The sequence below is a fragment of the Pseudopodoces humilis genome, chromosome 17 (assembly GCF_049639895.1).
Source record: "Pseudopodoces humilis isolate 2021_Gansu_Grassland_sample_001 chromosome 17, ASM4963989v1, whole genome shotgun sequence".
Lineage (NCBI taxonomy): Eukaryota > Metazoa > Chordata > Aves > Passeriformes > Paridae > Pseudopodoces > Pseudopodoces humilis.
In genome coordinates this window covers 3,405,056-3,422,552 of record NC_142216.1, presented here as the reverse complement: position 1 = coordinate 3,422,552, position 17,497 = coordinate 3,405,056, and the positions used below count along the sequence as shown (strand labels likewise).

General features: G+C 46.3%; 1 protein-coding gene across 8 annotated transcripts in view; it reads right to left on the bottom strand.

Moving 5' to 3' along the window:
• Positions 1 to 17,497, bottom strand: part of UIMC1 (ubiquitin interaction motif containing 1) — a 39,492-nt gene that overhangs the window by 21,571 nt on the left and 424 nt on the right. For 5 of the 8 annotated variants that reach the window (XM_088063660.1, XM_088063664.1, XM_088063665.1 and 2 more), the window contains exons 2-4: positions 13,389 to 13,546; positions 5,340 to 5,427; positions 187 to 311 (exon numbers count right to left, since the gene is read on the bottom strand). In XM_088063660.1, the coding sequence (XP_087919786.1) occupies positions 187 to 311; positions 5,340 to 5,427; positions 13,389 to 13,538 (363 nt within the window). In that variant the 5' untranslated portion in view covers positions 13,539 to 13,546. Of the gene's footprint in view, positions 1 to 186; positions 312 to 5,339; positions 5,428 to 13,388; positions 13,547 to 13,939; positions 14,124 to 17,497 lie in introns of those variants that run through there. The other 3 variants (XM_088063661.1, XM_088063662.1, XM_088063663.1) reach the window with 3 other exon arrangements.

Here is a 17,497-nt window from a genome sequence, read left to right as displayed (position 1 = left end):
TAGACTTGTGTCCCTCTCACTAGGAACAGTACAAAACAACTACTCTGAGGCTGTTGTCATTCCAGTTTTTGCTGGGGATATCTACACCCTCCCAGTAGAACTTTCTTTGTGCAGCACGGTAAAACAGGCACAGACAACAATGTTGCTAAAGAACCCTAGTGAGCCTCTTCACAGAAGTGCACTTACACTAAGGCTCTCAGCAATGGCCTTCCTCAAGAGCTCCTCCTCTTCCTCTTCCTGACAGTTCACTTGTCTAGCTTCTTGCTCACTCATTTTCAGGGCCAGTGCAAATTGTTCCTCTTCAGTCATCTCTACAGCAGAAGAAACAGGATAATGTCAAGTCACAGCTGCAGGTGTATGTAAACATTCAGTGAACATCCAGCATGTAAGGAAAAATGGGTGAGAGTCCCACCTCCACAGGAGGAATACAGAGAAAATCATCTAAACCTCAGCTGTCCTGAAAAGGTGTCACCAAAACTGGAGCAGGCAACACTAAATGAGAAAGGTAATTCAGGTCAGGAACTTCACCTCAGGTTTGTACAGCAATCTAAGCTCTCATTCCCCAAGTATATTAACTGCAACATGACATTTTATTTGCCATCAAACAACACACACTGCAGCTGCAGAATGCATGTTCAAGGAGAGAGGAAAAGGACTCTAAAGGTTTCTAAAGTGTGCTCATTTTTGTATCAGATAGGCTCAGAGGCAAGGTAGGATAAACAACACATCTTCTTTAAGACACTTTTTTACTGAGTAGCACACCTCACTCTCTTCTGACACAGTTACCTGCAATACCACAGGAGACCTACCCAAGAGAAAAAGAGCTACATGTTGTTCAACCGGAGCTGCAGGTGGAAAGCTCTGTGGAGGATAATATTACTTGCTTGGTGGTATTATAGAGGATATTTCACATGCATACATCCCCCTTCTGCACACATCACCACTCCACTGCATCACTAAGTCACTCATGCATGGGAAACAGGTTTCCTACAGTTGTAACTGCTATTTCAGCAGAAAATTTATTCCTGAAATATTCCTCGCTCCAATCAAACCAAAAGTCTAGACTGGCTATGTAGAAACAAAGCAGCTAGTTACTTTGGAAAACACTTATTTACTTAGATCCAATCCAACACTTTCGCTCTGCTTAAAATATACAATGTCTGCAGAATGGAGTGCAGCTTGAAAAACAACTCAACAGCACTCTCAGGAGCTGAAAAATACATCTTCTCACTCGAAACAAATTGACAGATTTCCTTCAGAACCCGCTCCCTCCTCCAGGCAGAATCCTGCACGCACCATCTCATGCATGAACCAAAGGCTCGCGCTCTCTGACGGGCTACAACATCTTTAAGACATGCCATTTGAACAGGGAGGCTGCCCAAGCACAAAACATGCCTGCACTGCAGCCAGCTCCGGAGACAGGCGTTTCCCTGGGTAAAGATGCATTCACAAGTTGCAGGCTCCCATTTTCTATCCCATCCTCTCCCTACCAGCTGCCACCCAAACACAGCGGTGCAGCTGTGCTCTGGCAGTACCGCAGCCTGCCCATGACAGCTCTGCTGCAACCAGGAGCATCCACAGAGCAGAGCTTTGCTCTGCCCTTCCCCCAGCTCCTGGATGATGACAGCAGGATCTGAAGCATTTTTGGACTGATTACCTTCAGATTTCTTTATGTGTCCTAGTAAAACAGCACTTAGCTTCAGGTTGTTGGTTTGGGGTGGGGTGGGGGTAATTCCTTTGAAAATTAAGAAAGAGGTTGAAGGGAAAGCAGATTGCAGCGCTCTCAGGGCTCATGGGGATCTTTTGTCCTTGGACAAAGTCACTCTGTGATGTTACAGCCAGGAGGGACCAGGGCAAAAAAAAAAAAAAGCATCCTTTAATGGAAAGCACAGTCCAGTGTATGGCAATAGCTCCCAGCCCCAAGAACAGCAGCATTAAACAGCATATCACAGAGTCAATTAGGTTGGAAAACACCTCTGAGATTGAGTCCAACCTTTGACCAATCAGCACCATGTCATCCAGACCATAGCACTTAGTGCTACATACAGTCTTTTCTTTTTCCATAACACCAAACACCTTCCAAGCATTCAGAAAGTGTGTGCTGATTTGTTTTCCTGCTCAGACCATCACAGCAATCAGGCCAGATCCTCCAAACTCAGACATGTGCAGGAAAACTGGTGCACACGATCAGCACCCTGCAACACACGACTTTCCACGTGCTTCAACAGGGGCCTGAGTGTTTGCCAGTTCAGGCTATCAACATCCATGAAGCTTAATAAAAAGAAACATTTTTTTGGCGAGTTACTGCTGTACATTTTGTTTTCTTCTCCCTCCCTGGCACAGCAATTTCCCCTCTGGGGACAGGGAATGTGCCAGACAAATGCTGCCTCTGGCAAAGAAACCAGTGACAAACAAGATGCACTTAGTGCACGTTCCAGTTGAGTAGGTGCTCTGGAGATGGGGAAAACTCCAGTTTAAATCCACCTGGCATTACTGTGGGGAGAGCAAAGAGCAGCTCTGCTTATGACTTCCAGCAGACCTGACCTGCTTTAAGCGGAGCTGATGGTATTTCATGCTCCAGGACTGATCACTTCTCAGCACCGTGTGTTTTATTAAACTTGATGCTGATTGCAGCCGTCATAATTTATGATGATTAGAAACCCAGAGCGCTGCGTTAGCCCCCGACCACTGTGTGTAAACAGAGCTGGGCAGAGAGCTCAGAGTGTGTGGCAGGGGCTCCACAGATCCTGGGAGAAACCATCCCTCTCCATCTGGACCGATGCTCAGCTCACACTCATCACTCGCCTGCCTTGCAGGAGCCCATTCCCAGGGGGAAGCACCGGCGCTGGGAATTCTGCATCTCACACTCCAAAATCCCCTCGTCACACACGTCCATGTCCATCCCAACGCAGCAGGAAATCCCAGCGCCTCTCTGGGGACCAGGGCATCCAAGAGACCCGCAGATGGGAAGGAGGGGTCAGAGAGAAACTGTTTTTAAGATACGGCAGCCCTAAACAAATTAAACCATTTCAGAACCTTTTTAAATGCTAATACGGCAATTTGCAAAGCGATTTATGTTCCATTTTGACATTTGCAAAGTGAATTAGATGCAAAACCCCACTAGTTGTAGTTATAACACTTACTAATAAGAGATTTACTCAAAAATAACAGAAATGCGGGATCTCGGTATTTTTACATATCCAAAGTACAATTACAGTAAAAACATTCAAATGTGCTTTAAAGCACCGACTTCCTCCGGAAAAAAAAGAGAGAGAGACTTCTTTAGGTTTTGTATTTCCATTTATCCTGTCAGGATGAAACGTCACAGATATATTTTAGTTATGGCTTTAGGTTAAATTTAATAAAACCACAACAAAGCAAAAAAGGGAGGATATGCTTTATAACGAGTGCCTGCCAACATCCAAAATTTTCCAGTTTTGAGGAGAAAGAAGTTGCTCTACCCAGAAGCACCCAATCTTTACAAAAGACCAATTTGCCTCGCAATTCAAAGAATTTATTTAAAGACACTGGGAAAAATAATTACTACTTCAAATCTTAATTTGCCTAAGAGCAAACACCAAAAGTCTAATTATAGCTTCCCACAAATGAGAACAGCCCCCCCATCACACGTGCTTAAATAAGCCCCTGCTCTGTGACCGTGAGGTACCAGGCACCCCCAAACTCAGAGGAGCACACTAAGAAATAAAAAAAGGCAGCTTTTGCCCCAGGAAAAGAAAAACTATTATCAATAATTTCAACTTCTAGAAACACAGCAGAACTCCTCTGGTACAGAATGTCTGGAGAGCCAGCCCTGTCTCCTGTGGATTTTCTGGAGCACACTGAACACCTTTTGCACAGCACCAGCTCCTGAAACCCTACATGTTCAATGATGCAACGAGGACATCAAACTTCAGCAGATCCCTGCTCTTAGCACCATATGCTTGGTCACATTTTAGTGGCATCTCCAAGGGGGGTTTCAGCTTTAATTTGGTGTTCTGTTTCCTTTGGGAGAAAAAGAAGAATAAGAAAAAGAACTCTTTCCCCATCTCTGACTTTGCTATCTTACTTGTTCAGCACAGACATGCACAGTGGGCTGCAGCTCCCACAAAGAGCTGGGCTGTTCTGTGCTATGGCCTTAGGCCTCTATTAAAAACAATTTAATTCACACAAGCCCTGTGAGGACTGACAGGCCCAACTGCTGCTGCTTGCAGAGCACTGGCGTGCTCCATTTTGTTCAGTGATTGCTTTGGGTTTTGCAGGAGGCAACATCTCTCCCATTTTAAAACATCCTGAATTTTACGTGCAGGATGGACCACTGCCTCACAGAGCACAGGAACACGAGTGGGGACCCTCTGGGGCCTGGCTGCTGTAACATGTAGGGCTTTACAGGGAGCAGAGGTACGCTGGCCATGTTCAGTGGGCCCTCCTGCCTGTACATCAGAATATGAGTGGGAACATCCCAGCCTTTAGCATCTGTTCACAGATTTATTGTCCATGAATGCATTTAATACCTTATTAAAGCTGTTGATACTGACCTCTCCACAACCTCCTGTGACACTAACTTCCAGGAGTTCACCCCATGCTGTGTGAAGCATTACTGTCCTTCACCCGTTTTAAACTTTTCTATTTCTTGCTATTTCCACTGATACACCCCAGGAGCTGGTAAACAACAGCTCTGTGCTCAGCTGAGGCACTGCTTTCCCGATGGGAACTTTGATCCCACCCTTCTCTCCTAGCAAAGCAGCCCCAAGCTTTCCAGTCTCTCCTCACCAGGCAGCTGTTCCACTCCTTCATGACTTGGGCTGCCCTTCTCTGGATGCACCACTGTGTCCTTGCAGAGGCCAGAACTGCACACAGCGCTGTGACAAGGGTGCATCGACACTTTATATAACAGCAAAATGACATCAACCAAATCCCTGGCTCTTAACACCCTTCCTTATGATGCCCAGCGTTGCTGGCTGCTGGTGCTCTGGCTGCCCCCACACTGTGAGCTGATGATTTCAGAGAACTGTCAGCTGCGACTCAGATCCTTCCTGAGCGGCAGCTGTCGGGTCAAAGCATTGTGATGTTTCAGGGACAGACAGGAGCAGAGGGGCCTGGACAGGAAAGCAGTTTGTGACTGACGGTGCTTTCAGATCAGCCTCAGACGGTTTTGAGCCCAGTGAGGTATCTACACTCTCACACGTTTATTTTGGAAGTGCAAAGTTTAGCCCTGTGCAGGGTCTCTTCTGCATCTCCAGCCATGTCACAGCCTTGCTGCAAGGGAAATAATCTCTAACACAAAGAGCAGAAGCTGCTCAGCACCAGACAACTTCCCCAGCCCCACAATTGAGACCTACGTGCAATTTTTCTTTTAGCAGCAAACTTCGTTCGATCCAGCTGCTTTGTTCTCTTCTTTTGCAATTCGCTCTCTTCCTCTGACTCCTGCTGAAATGGAAAATAACATGGTGAGTGCGTGCAATATGTAAGAATTACTACCAGCCCCCTCCCCCCAACTACTCAGACACAAACACTGGTTCAAGAACAAGCATCTATTTGTGTGAAATTTGAATTTCAAACGTAATTCAAACACATTCTGTAACTATTAAAAGCTGTGTGATAAGCATAACGAGCAAAAAGAGTTACAGACTGACATAAACAGAGAAGTAGGAGAGACAATAGACTTCATGCCAGTCACCACCATGCACTGCACCTGCTACCCATGATTTTAGAGAGAATTTGTTTGGCCTTGCTAAGACATTGATATTTGTAAGCACTCAAAATAGAAAAACAGAACCTTTTTCTAACTGAGCATCACACACCTCTAAGCCAGGACTGTTTCTTGATATGCTTCTAGTACTATGGCAATGTACCTAGGCAACGCCAGGTGATCAAAATTAGAAGCCCTAGCCATTTTTGGAGACCCACACCAATGCACCCCGAGGGTAGGAGGGCCAGCTGTATTTTCTCCTCATGCTATTCTCTCATTGTATTCATAGAATCAAAGATTGGTTTGAGTTGCAAGAGACTTTAGAGATCATCTCATTTCAACTCTCTGCCATGGGAAACGACATCTTCCACTAGACGAGGGTGCTCAGAGCCCCATCCAACCTGGCCTTGAACACTTTGAGGGGCTTCCACAGCTTCTTTGGGCAGTATTGCCACAAATATTTCATTTTTGAAACTTGAATCCTTCAGAAACTTGTTGTCTTGAGGCTCCCTGGAACAATACTCCCACGAACAACTTAAATGTGTGCAGCTTTAAGCACAAAGACTGCAGCACAAATGGGCACAGGCTTAAATGACACAAATTTCTGCAAGTTGCTGTCCTAACAGCTTAGGCGCAGGCACACACATTACCCAAGGCTGGCACTGGAGCCCTTCCAATTTGTCTCTCTAAATCAGGTAGGATTAGAATCAAATCCAGTGTTTCAGGCAGAGACCCACGCCTGGCCAGGATGAGCTTTGCACTGCTCCCTCTGCAGCTTTGAGTTTTGCTGCCCATGAGACACATCAGCCACATGCTTGTGCCTCATTCCACCTCCTCTGCCAAAAGGAGGGTTCAAGGAGGGGCACGTGGCTTGGGCTACTTTAACACAAACAGATACATTGATTATTTTCAATTGTCATCCATTTCTTTTGTCCTTTGCCCGTGTTTCTGAAACTGTGAAGTCCTTCAGACTGCACCTCTGTGCTGAGCTTTGTTGAAGACATCTCTAGCTTTAGTGTTATCTGTAGTTTTTATTAATCTATATACACCACTTGCTCCCTCTTACAGATCATTAATGAGGATGTTAAAACACACACAGACCTAATATTGATCCTCTTGGCCTCAGCTTTACATCTCCCTCAGATGAGCCTCTCCTTTGTTCATCAGCAGCTCTTACTGACAGTCTTTTAGCAGGATTTCAATCCAGGAATGTTGCTATCTAGACCAAATTAAATTATTTATCCAACTAAGATTTTGCAAGACATACTATTAGGTGGTTTTCTGAAACCTTAATACATTACAGCTTTTACATGCCCTAATACCTACACCATTCCTCACCTCCACTGACTTAAGAATCACCTCACAACACAGCAGCAATCACGCTTGGCAGGTCCACACACACTCATGCTTGTGCCTAAGGGGTTTTCTTCTGTGACTGATTCCTTCTCTTCCCCACAGACTGGTTTAGGTATTCCCTTTCCAAGATCTGCCACCATGTCTCCAAAAGGCTGCTTCACATCCAGTCTCTCTTCCTACGAGATGGATGCCAAGCTCCTGCTCAGGAGGTAAAATCCTTTCTTCCAGGGCCCTGGCATAGTGCCCCTCTGCAGTTCTCCATAAACCATGGGATCTCTCAACCCAAACTGCCCTGCCTTGGTCTGCAGCAACAGCCCCATGCTGACCTTGTGGGCTGCTCACAGCTCAGGGGATGTGGAACAGTCCATGGGATTGCAGCAGCATTGCACTAGGATTATACACTGGAGGAGGTTCAGCAACAGCTCCCCTGCCCTCCCCCAAAACCCTGTCTAACAATGCTAAACCCACCCCAGCTTAAAACAGGGGCAATTTAATCCTAACAGGCTCTGTAAATCCCCAGCTCTTCTCTCTAGGCATCAATCTTCCCCTCATCACTCCCGCACTTGCTGGAAGGTCAACCCTGACACTCTCATCTGCAGCTCTCTTCCAGGGCACGGATGTGATTTACGAGCACACCAAACTTTCCAGGGCTGTGAGTGCCTGCTCTGTGCACAGAGACACACAACACACACCACAGGACAACACGGGGCTCAAACACCTCCAGGGTTCCAAGGGGAACAGAGTGCCCGGCGCCAGGCTTGCTGCCCAGATCCACGGCACAGCCAAGTACGTGCCTCGTGTCCCCACGCTGGTCCTGAAGAATCTCAACATTTACATCAGTGGCAGGAGCAAAATTATTGCAGGACACGTGTTGTATGAACCTCATACATTCGAGAAAGATGCTTAAATTGCTCAGCAGCATTCTACTGAGAAGCCATGGTACAGTGAACCGCTGAAGCAAATCCAATTAATCCTGATGGGCCAAAATATATACACACATCTCAATTCCAAGAATTCTTAAGTCTTCTTTATTTTTAAACCCAGAAAATAAAACATACCTTTTAATTAGGATTTATGGCTGTTTGTACCTCTGCTGGGAGAAAGCCCCACAGGCCCCAGAGTACTCTGCATAAATGCAGGCGTGAATGGTAGAAACAGAAGGGGCCAAGAAAACTCAGACAAGACAACAGGGTTTGCTCTTCCTGACCCAACCTTTTAATGCTCATCTATCTACAAGGATAATAGGAACTCAAGGGGCCACTCAACCAACTGCCTTTCTAATAAGATCACTAGTCCAAAAATAATCTTAATCAATTAAAATATTCCCAAACTGCAGCCAATACTCTTAGTTACAAGGTCATCTCCAACACACATCTTCCAAGGGACACTAATTATTATAGCGGAGGCGAGGTAGGAACTGCACACCTCTGCTCAGTGCCAGCCTGGAGAGCATCCTTCCTCCTTTGCTGTCAATTCAAGGCATAACGGCCAGAAGGAACCCAAATTTTCTTCCTGTGTGTCAGGCTCTGCACTTTAATTTATGATGCTTTCTTATGAGCAATTTCACTGTTAGCATTGTACACAGAACAAGAAATAGACAGGTTTCCAAATTCCTTACACATTTAGTGGAAGGCAGCCACTATTCTTCTTCCTTGTTTTTGTAACCTGCTTGGTTTCACCAGACAGCAGGAAATCAAATTCCCATTTTAAAAATGCTTTTGCACATACTTAAGAGAAGCTGACTCTGCCAGCAGAAACAGATACAGCTCCACTCATTTCTAAAAGCCCATAAATGGAAGCCAGTAGCCAGCATCCCACATCCTGCTCCCTCAAATCCACATGATAAACCACAGAAATCAGCTTCTACTGACTCAGGGAAGAAAAGGCTACAGCAGAATGTCTCCACCCCTAACAGTGCAGACTGCAAAGTCAAAAGGTCTGGGTAATTTTACTGCTCAACAGCAGTTGACCATCTAACAATAGGGCACAGCCAAACACCACACATCCTGCATGGGAAATATGCAGATGAAAACCAGACTAATTTATTTTTAAAAGCCAATTAGATGTTGGAATTGCCATGTTTGGCTCTTGCCAAGGCTGCTGCTGAAATTAATATCTCACCCTACTTTATTAGTCTCTGACTTCAGCTCAGAATCTGTTTCAGCTTTGCTCATTAGAACAAACCTGCTGGAAGTGGAGATGAACAACAAGACACAATGGGGCTCATGCCAGAATACGCAGTTCCTGACACAGGGAGAAAGGACTCTGTAGGAAAAAGGGCTTTTATTGGGCTCTGAGGAGCCTGGAATCAGATCAATCTGATTTTCAACAAGTGAGCTCAGCAGAGCCATGAAGCCTCCTCCAGAAGCAACTCACATTGCTTTCTCCTCTGGGAGATGGAGGCACCAGGTCCCTTGGCACCAGCAGAGCCCATGGAGACAGCAGGGCACTGCAGCAATACTCCCATGTGGATCTGCTTCGCTCAGATGGTCAGTGGTGTGAGGTGGCGTCCTGGGATTAAGCTATTTTTATTCCTAGTAGCTGGTGCAGTGCTGTTTTGGGTTTAGTACGAGAATAATGCTGGTGGCACACCAATGGTTTAGCTGGTGCCAAGCAGTGCTTACTCTAATCAAGGACTTTTCAGTTTCTGTGCTCTGGCAGTGAGCAGGTGCACAGGGAGCTGGGGGAACTGGGCAAAGGGATATTCCACACCACAGAACCTCATGCCCAGTGTATAAACAGGGGGGAATTGGCTGGGAGACACCGACTGCTGCTCAGAGACTGGATGGGCATCACTGAGTGGGTGGTGAGCAACTGCACTGTGTCACTGGTTTCTCTTGGGTTTTACTCAGAATCATGGAAAGGTTTGGGTTGGAAGGGACTTTAAAGATCACCTCATTCCAACCCTCATGTCCTGGGCACTTTCCACAAGACCAGGATGCTCATTGCCTGGCCTTGAACACTGCCAGGGACGAGGCATCCACAGCCTCTCTGGGCATCCTGTTCTAGAGCCTCACAACCCTCACAGTAAAGAATTTCTTTCATATATCTAACCTGAATTTCTCCCATTTCAGTCTGAACCCAATCCTCCTTGCCCTATCACTCCACCTCCTGATAAAAAGCAGTTCCTCTCTCTCTTCTTTTCATTACAATTATTCTTGATATTATCATTAGGATTATTAATAGTATTATTATATTTTATCTTGTTTCAATTATTAAGCTGTTCTTATCTCAACCCACGAGATTTACTTTTTTTCCCCACAATTCTCCTCACCATGGGGTGGGAGTGAGCAAGCAGCTGCCTGCTACTTAGCTGCTGGATGGGATTCAACTATGACAGGTGGGCACTGCCATCCTGGCTGTGACATTTCCAGTGCCATCTTCTCCACAGCAAGATGTCCCTCGGGCCATGTCTGGTCCTGAGGTGAGCATCCACTCTCACAGCTGATGGAAACAGGATAGGGCAGTGGCTGGGTATTCCAGCCAATGCCTAAACACACCTCCCTCTGCACCATAGCCAAAATCTGATCTGGAACATCAACACATGCTGCTGATTATCCCGACTGTGAGTATCTCCCAACACAGGAACACTCAGGCAAAGGGATGTTCCGCACCGAAGGGAAGACAGGCCGTGCAGAAATAGATGGCACCATCACCCTGGAGTCTTGTCATATGTTCCCCAAGGGCTGGCAGAGCTGATGGATCTGGCAGAAAGAGCTTGTGAGACTTGATGCCAACTTTATAAGTGCAGGCAGGTACTCTCAAAGCTCCCAAAGGATCTATCCAGGCAAAAGACCCTTCCAAAAGGTCCCAGACCAGATCAGCAGCATTTGGGGATCAACTGCACTAAAAGCTGCAGATCAGTCTAACAGGACAGCACAACTTTTGGGCTGTGCTCAGAGTTCATGCTTGGCCAGGCCCTGTACTGAGGAACAATCTTCTTGAAGACATGGCTTCAGGGGTCAAACCAACAGCCCAAGGCAAGCAGGAGGTTCAAGAGACCAGGAATTGTCAAGCTCAGAGAGAGCATTGTAGGGCACTACTTGAAATATTGTGTATTTGTGAATGAACATCCATCTTCTGGCACAGGCAACCAATTCCCTGTGGGATTAAACAGCCAAGGGAGATGGGAACCACTCTACTCATTTGGCATGTCTGCATTTTCAGAGACACAGTCTGCACAAAGAAGGTCATCTCCTCTGGTTTCCACAGAGACAGAGAGACTGTTCTTATTTTGTCTGACCCTTCCCAAAAAAAGAGAAGTGTTCCCCAAATCCAGGATTATATATAGCAGAGATGAGAAAGCCTCACATCCAGAAAACTTTTTTCTGATGCAGCTCTGCAGATGCCACAGCATAGACATGAGCAAAGAAAGGGAACTTGGCAAAATAACATGGATGAGCTTGATAATCCAGCATGACTGAAAAATTCCTGGGAGAGGCAGTCTGCCAAAGATCATCAAAAGTGAGAAGCTGGAGGCTTTCCAGGTGCAGCTGCTACAAGATCTGCTGGTCTGGAAGCAGAACTAGGGACTTGTTCTATAGATACCTGCCAAGAGACTGCCAAGGAAGAAAGCCATCGAATCAATGATGCCCAAATTGTCCTTGTAGCTTTTGATTCATAAGGAACCATGTCCTAACAGATGCAAGATTAATTGAGAATGTATTGTTCTCTAAAATTGCTATTGATCTGAGCTTCCCACACCTCTTCTTGAACACACAACAAGGTCTTACCAGTGCAAGAACAGTTACAACATTCAAAATTGAAATTCAACTTGATGTACACCGAAGAGCTGAGACAGTTACAGAAGGCAGACAGTTATTTTTTTGAGATCCCAAGTAAATCAGTTTTGCGTTTGATTTTGCAGAAAACAACACGACAAGAGACTGTGGCACTAGATCTGGAAGCTGATGACTCAGAAAGAGACTGAACTGAATAAATCCACTCATTCAACTGACTGAACTGTTGTCACTTAAACAGAACCTAATTGGCTCTTTAACGGCCTCTCTGAGCATATCCTTTTCTGTAATATGACCGATTATGCCATCGGAATTTATTGTTTATAGACGAACTTACAGAACAGTGAGGGAGCCTAACCTTTTTATAGATGTGTTTTAAGAGACGTTTGTTTCCTCTTTTTCAGATACGTGCACATTGAGATGAATAATTGCAGACAATAACAGGTCCTGATCTTTTATGTACTGCAGCAGCTCTTATAGCTTCTGATTTCTTTTTTCCTTATAGGTTTCACAATAAAGGCCAGTGATGCAGCAGACATCTGAAGTTAACTTAGCATATTGCAGAGCTAAGGGTTTAACCCCACTGAACTATTACTGCCATATGTTCCATTTCTTTCAGGGAATTTCCCAATGGGAAAGAACTCAGACAATGTGAAGAAAAAACATCCAATATCGTTTGCCCTACAGCTTCTTACTGTTTATTTCTAGTGATTTTCCCTTCCTCACATGATAATCGCCTTATTGGAGAGCAGCACACTGCAGATGTGGGAGCAAAAGGGACCTGATTTAAGATCTACAGCTTGAGAGTGAATTGAAATGCTTTTGAAAATGGTGGAATTACAAAAAGCAGCTTAGGATCCCCAATCACTAGCAAGACAGAGCAAAGCCTTAAGAGTCACACATAAAAACACTGATTGTAATAATTTCCTCTCATGTACCTCACTCAGTCAGGCACAGACTCTGAGGGCTCTGGGTTTCCCCCAGGCAGGAGTTCCCGTGCTCATCCCACTGCCTGTGTAACCAACACAGACATTTCAATCTTGAGGGTAATGCTGATGTGCATAAGCCGACGCTGGGATCAGTGATCTGAGCCTTGATGCCTTTGCCAGGTACTCCCACACCACATTCACCTTTACACCCTTTGGAGCTGGGTTACAAACTCAGACTCCTGTAATTCAGAATCAGTTTACCAGACACTGCCTGTCTCTGAGCTACTCACAAGCCTGAGTTCTGAATCATTTTCCTATCTATTTGCACATAATACAGAATCATGTTTCTAAGGTTTAGCTGGAAATCAATCAAATAAAAATTATGAAAAAAAGATTTGTAAAGGGATTGAGGAAAGGTTACTTTTAAATTACGTTTCAGATTCAGTTCTGAGAGGATTTGGTTATCAAATCCCAGACTCATAACTCACCCTCATGAAGCACACCATTCATTTCCTAGTCAAATAGGATTTGATTCATCTCATATGTAAGAAAAGGAATGGCACAAGACCCTCAGAGCAAAACCTGACCCCAGCATGACAGTGAGGGCTGCTCTGGCACTGTCCTGAAGCAGCAGGGCCCAGCACAGCCTCTGGGTACCCCAAAGCCATCACTGACCTCTCCATCACTGTCAGATATAACAATAAACGCATCCACAAAACTGCGCTTCTTCTTGGCATTGGTTGGGTTCCTCTTCTCTTCCTCCTCTTCCTCCCCATCCTGACCTCCAGACTTCAGGCCCTCTGCAGGCTTCTTCCTCCTCGGCATCCTTCACTCTGAAACAGAGGGAAAGATTAAAAGCCATTTGTTTCCTTCTGATTTAGATTTCCCCTAACACACTTTTTTTTTTTTTTTTTCTATTTTTAGGCAAAAGACCCCAGGCACTGAAACCTTATTACAAAGCGTGGTGGATTTAGTGTTACTGGGAGCCACATGCACCAGTCACCACTCATCTAGTTAAGAACACTTTATTAAAGCTGATTGCTAAAATGGGGTTTCAGGGGAACAGCAACACAGACCAAAGCTACTCTGAATGCCTTGTTCCAAAGCAATGAGCATTTCCTCTAAAAGCCCATCAGCAAACTCCTCCACAGAATCACTTCACAGCAGGTCTCCCACCCTCCAACAAAACCTCCCCTCCTCAGCCCCACACTTTGACCAAAACAAACCAGGCTGTGGCAGTGGATCAAGCTGATATTTGCACACCAGACCAAGACGCCACCACAGCACAGCCCTTTGTCAGCTTTTGCATTTGATAAAAACCAGGGGGAAAGGCATTATTCATTCAAGGATGCTGTCCACAGCTCAGTGCATGGCTGCTCCAGCACTACAGACAGGGAAAACACAGGCAATGGCAGCAGGCAGGCTGGAAACAAGACAACAGGTTTATCTGGCAGTACGGATTTCTCAATGAGCAGCAGCCTCCGGAAGAACTCCATCCAGACATGCCCAAACCATCCGCATTAACGAAGGCACTTAACGAGCAGCGAGGAACCTGCTGAGTGTTATTAGTGCAAACCTGAGTGCATGGAACAATTGAGGGCAGGTGCCCACACAATGCAAACTGGTACTTCAGCATCCTTTCTCTTGGCAGCCCATAGGCTGATGGAGAGGGAAGCACAGCAAGCATTAGCTGCCTGGATCCAAAAGAACTCAAAGGAGAGGATTGGGAAGAGATCTCAGTAAAGGAGAGCAGCAGGATGGCACAGAGTTAAATCACCCTTTCCTGCCTGTGCTTGCTGTTTGCCTAGTAGCTCGACAATAACATTCAGTGCTTCTTGAACTGTGATGTAAAAGAGCCTTACAAAGCAGGCTGAGCATGACCAGCTCTGCTGAAGTTCAATTAAACATGTGCAGACAGAGGCTGAACAACAAGCCCCTCGTTCCACATCAGGGAACAGCAGAGCTGGAAATGCAAGTTAAGTTGGCTGGATCCCAGACCAGTGTCCTTCCACAGAATCACTCTGCCTTCCTTCAAGATCACTTGAAATAGCTCAGATGTGTGCTGAGATCTAAAATAGGAGTAAGACAAGATGCAACAGAAACCCTACATCACCCAGGATAGAGCCAAACCCTTCTCTGTAACACCACAAAATAGCAAACAGCCACTGCGTATAGAAACACTAAGGGAGGCCAAAATCCCCATCAGCGCCGAGAACAGCAGTGCACTGCTCCATCTACAGTCCGAGCAGCAAGGTGACGAATACTCACGCTCCCTCCCTACGATCTGCAGCCTTCCTTCTGCAAATACATGCACACACATGCCCAGAGACAAAAGGCGATTATCCTGGTGAGTCATGATTTGCACCAAAGGTTTGCTGAGCTCTCGGAAAGCAGAACGTTGTACAAATGGGCAGTCATGGGTTGCACAATGAGCCAGAGTGACTGCAAGGACCTCTGCAGTCCTCCAGTATTTGTCTGTTTACAAATCATAGAATGGTTTGCTTTGAAAGGGACCTTAAAGATCATCTCATTCCACCCCCTGCCATGGGCAGGGACACCTTCTACTGCCCCAGGCTGCCCCAAGCCTTGCCCAACCTGGCCTTGGCCACTTCCAGGGATAGGGCAGCCACAGCTTCTCTGGGCACCCTGTGCCTGTGTCTCACCACCCTCACAGGGAAGAATTTCTTCCTAACAACTAATTTAATCCTGCTCTCTGTCAGTTTCAAGCCATTTAAGGAATGGAAAATAAAAACAAGCACTGCTTTTGGTAAAGCACTGGCTCTTGAAAAACAAAGCTGTTCAGCTCCAGCTAAGCTGAACTCCAGTGTCGTTGGAATATCCTCACTATATGTTCTCCAATTTTTTTATCTTTTGCTCCAAATGGTCTCTTTGCCCTCCTTGCTCAGGGAGATGAGCCAGCTGCCACCCAGCTGCTGTGAGCTGCCCCCACGATGGGCATGCATGGTGGTGGTGAATGTTCCCTCACCTTTGGAAAACCACTCACTCGTATGCCGTGAGGAGCACAGAAGGGCCCACACAGGGTCACTGAGGCTTTGGAGATAAACCTTTTTATCCCCACAACAAAAGCCACAGCAACAAACAACTGCTGTGCTGCTTCTTTTTTTCCTTTTTTTTTTTAAATCCATGCCAGTATCACCATCTCTCCTCTGACTCTGTGATACATCTTCTGCTCGGTGCTCTGCGCTAAATAAGAGATCACTGAGAAATATCAGCTGAAGTTATGATGAGTCACCTACCTTCAACATTTAAAGGAGAGAAAAGAGGAGATGTAAGAGATGTAACCACACAACTCCCACAGCGCTTCTGAAAATGAAGGGACTTGTGGCAAAGAGAGTCTCTGAAACTGTAACTAAGGGAACAAGACAAGTAAGAGATCACTTGTAGCTGTGCTAGTCTGAGGCTGTGAGTAGGAGAGCAGTAATAGCTTTTATTAGACAAGCTGGTGTAGCTGAGGGAAGACAACATGCATCAGAGCATAGACCTCCTCTTCAGGAAGCGAAGTTGAGCATATTTTGCTTTTAGCACTCTTGGAAAGGATAGTTGTGAGTGCCTGAGGGGAAGATACCTGCTTTCAAACCCAGCAAAAAAAAAAAAAAAAAAAAAAAAAAGGCCAGAGACTGAATTATCTAAAATTACCTTTGCAGTCCAGTTTGCAGACTCATTTTGCAGTTATCCAGATTTTTTTTTCAACTCTGAATTTAAGAGAATTTCTTTGTAAATGCTCTGACAGCAAAGGTGACCTCCTGACAAGGAACTCGCACATGCCACGCTTCTCCAGTTGCATTTTTAGGGATATCCTTGAAGATCCCCAACTTATGATTATTTGTCATTTTCCTTCTCATCTATCATTTTGATGAATCAGAAAGCAATTACCGACAGAATAATTCTAAATCTTGACACTGCAGCTACAGACCTGCCAAGCTGTGACAGCTTGAAAAATGCTCGAAAAAACCAAGCCAAAAAAAATGAATGACTCTCATCCCCGGATGAGTTCCTGAGTCGTTGAGACACAGGCTGTCGCTTTGTAAACAACTCCCCCCACCTCGGGAAGCAGAGGCACGACGCTCCCCGTGCTCAGGCAGGTCAGCACCACACGCTTCCATGGAAATATCATCCCCGGACCCTCGGCTCGACCCCGCACGCAGGGCCCAGCTGATGCTCCGTGAGCAGGACACGAGGGCTGGCAGCGCCCCGGGGAGAGGGAAATTGTTTACAGGATTGATCCGTTTCTAGAGCTGGATGTGCACAGAGGGGACACGGGCACTGCAGAGGCCACACACGGCCGGGTGCATCCGCACAGGCTGCTGAGCTCCCGGGAGATGCTCCCTGCTCCAGTGCCCTCAGTCCAACCCGCAGCATCCCTCTTCTCCAAGGGCAGGGAGGAAAATATTTTCCCCCCTGTACACGGAGGGAAAGTGATCCTCGCCCCAGAACCCACCCGCGGTCCTTTCCCTTGGGGCACGGAGGGCTCTGCAGGGAGATTTACAAGGATGAGGTCAGGGACACTCGATAAGCTAGGGAGAAGCATGCGGGATGCCAGGAGGGATAGGGGTGAGCTCTGGGGAAGGGGATCAGCCACAGGTGGGCAAACCTGTGGGAAGAGAGCGTGCAGGGGCTGCCCCGGGAAAAGGGGAGGAAGCCAGGCCTGGCAAGAGGAACAGGAGAGGCAGGAGCGCCTCGATCTCAGGGGATGTGGCCAAGGCAGAGCTCCGGTTTTCGGGTCCTCTCCCCAGGGAACGATTCAGAAGGAGTGCCAGGGTCGC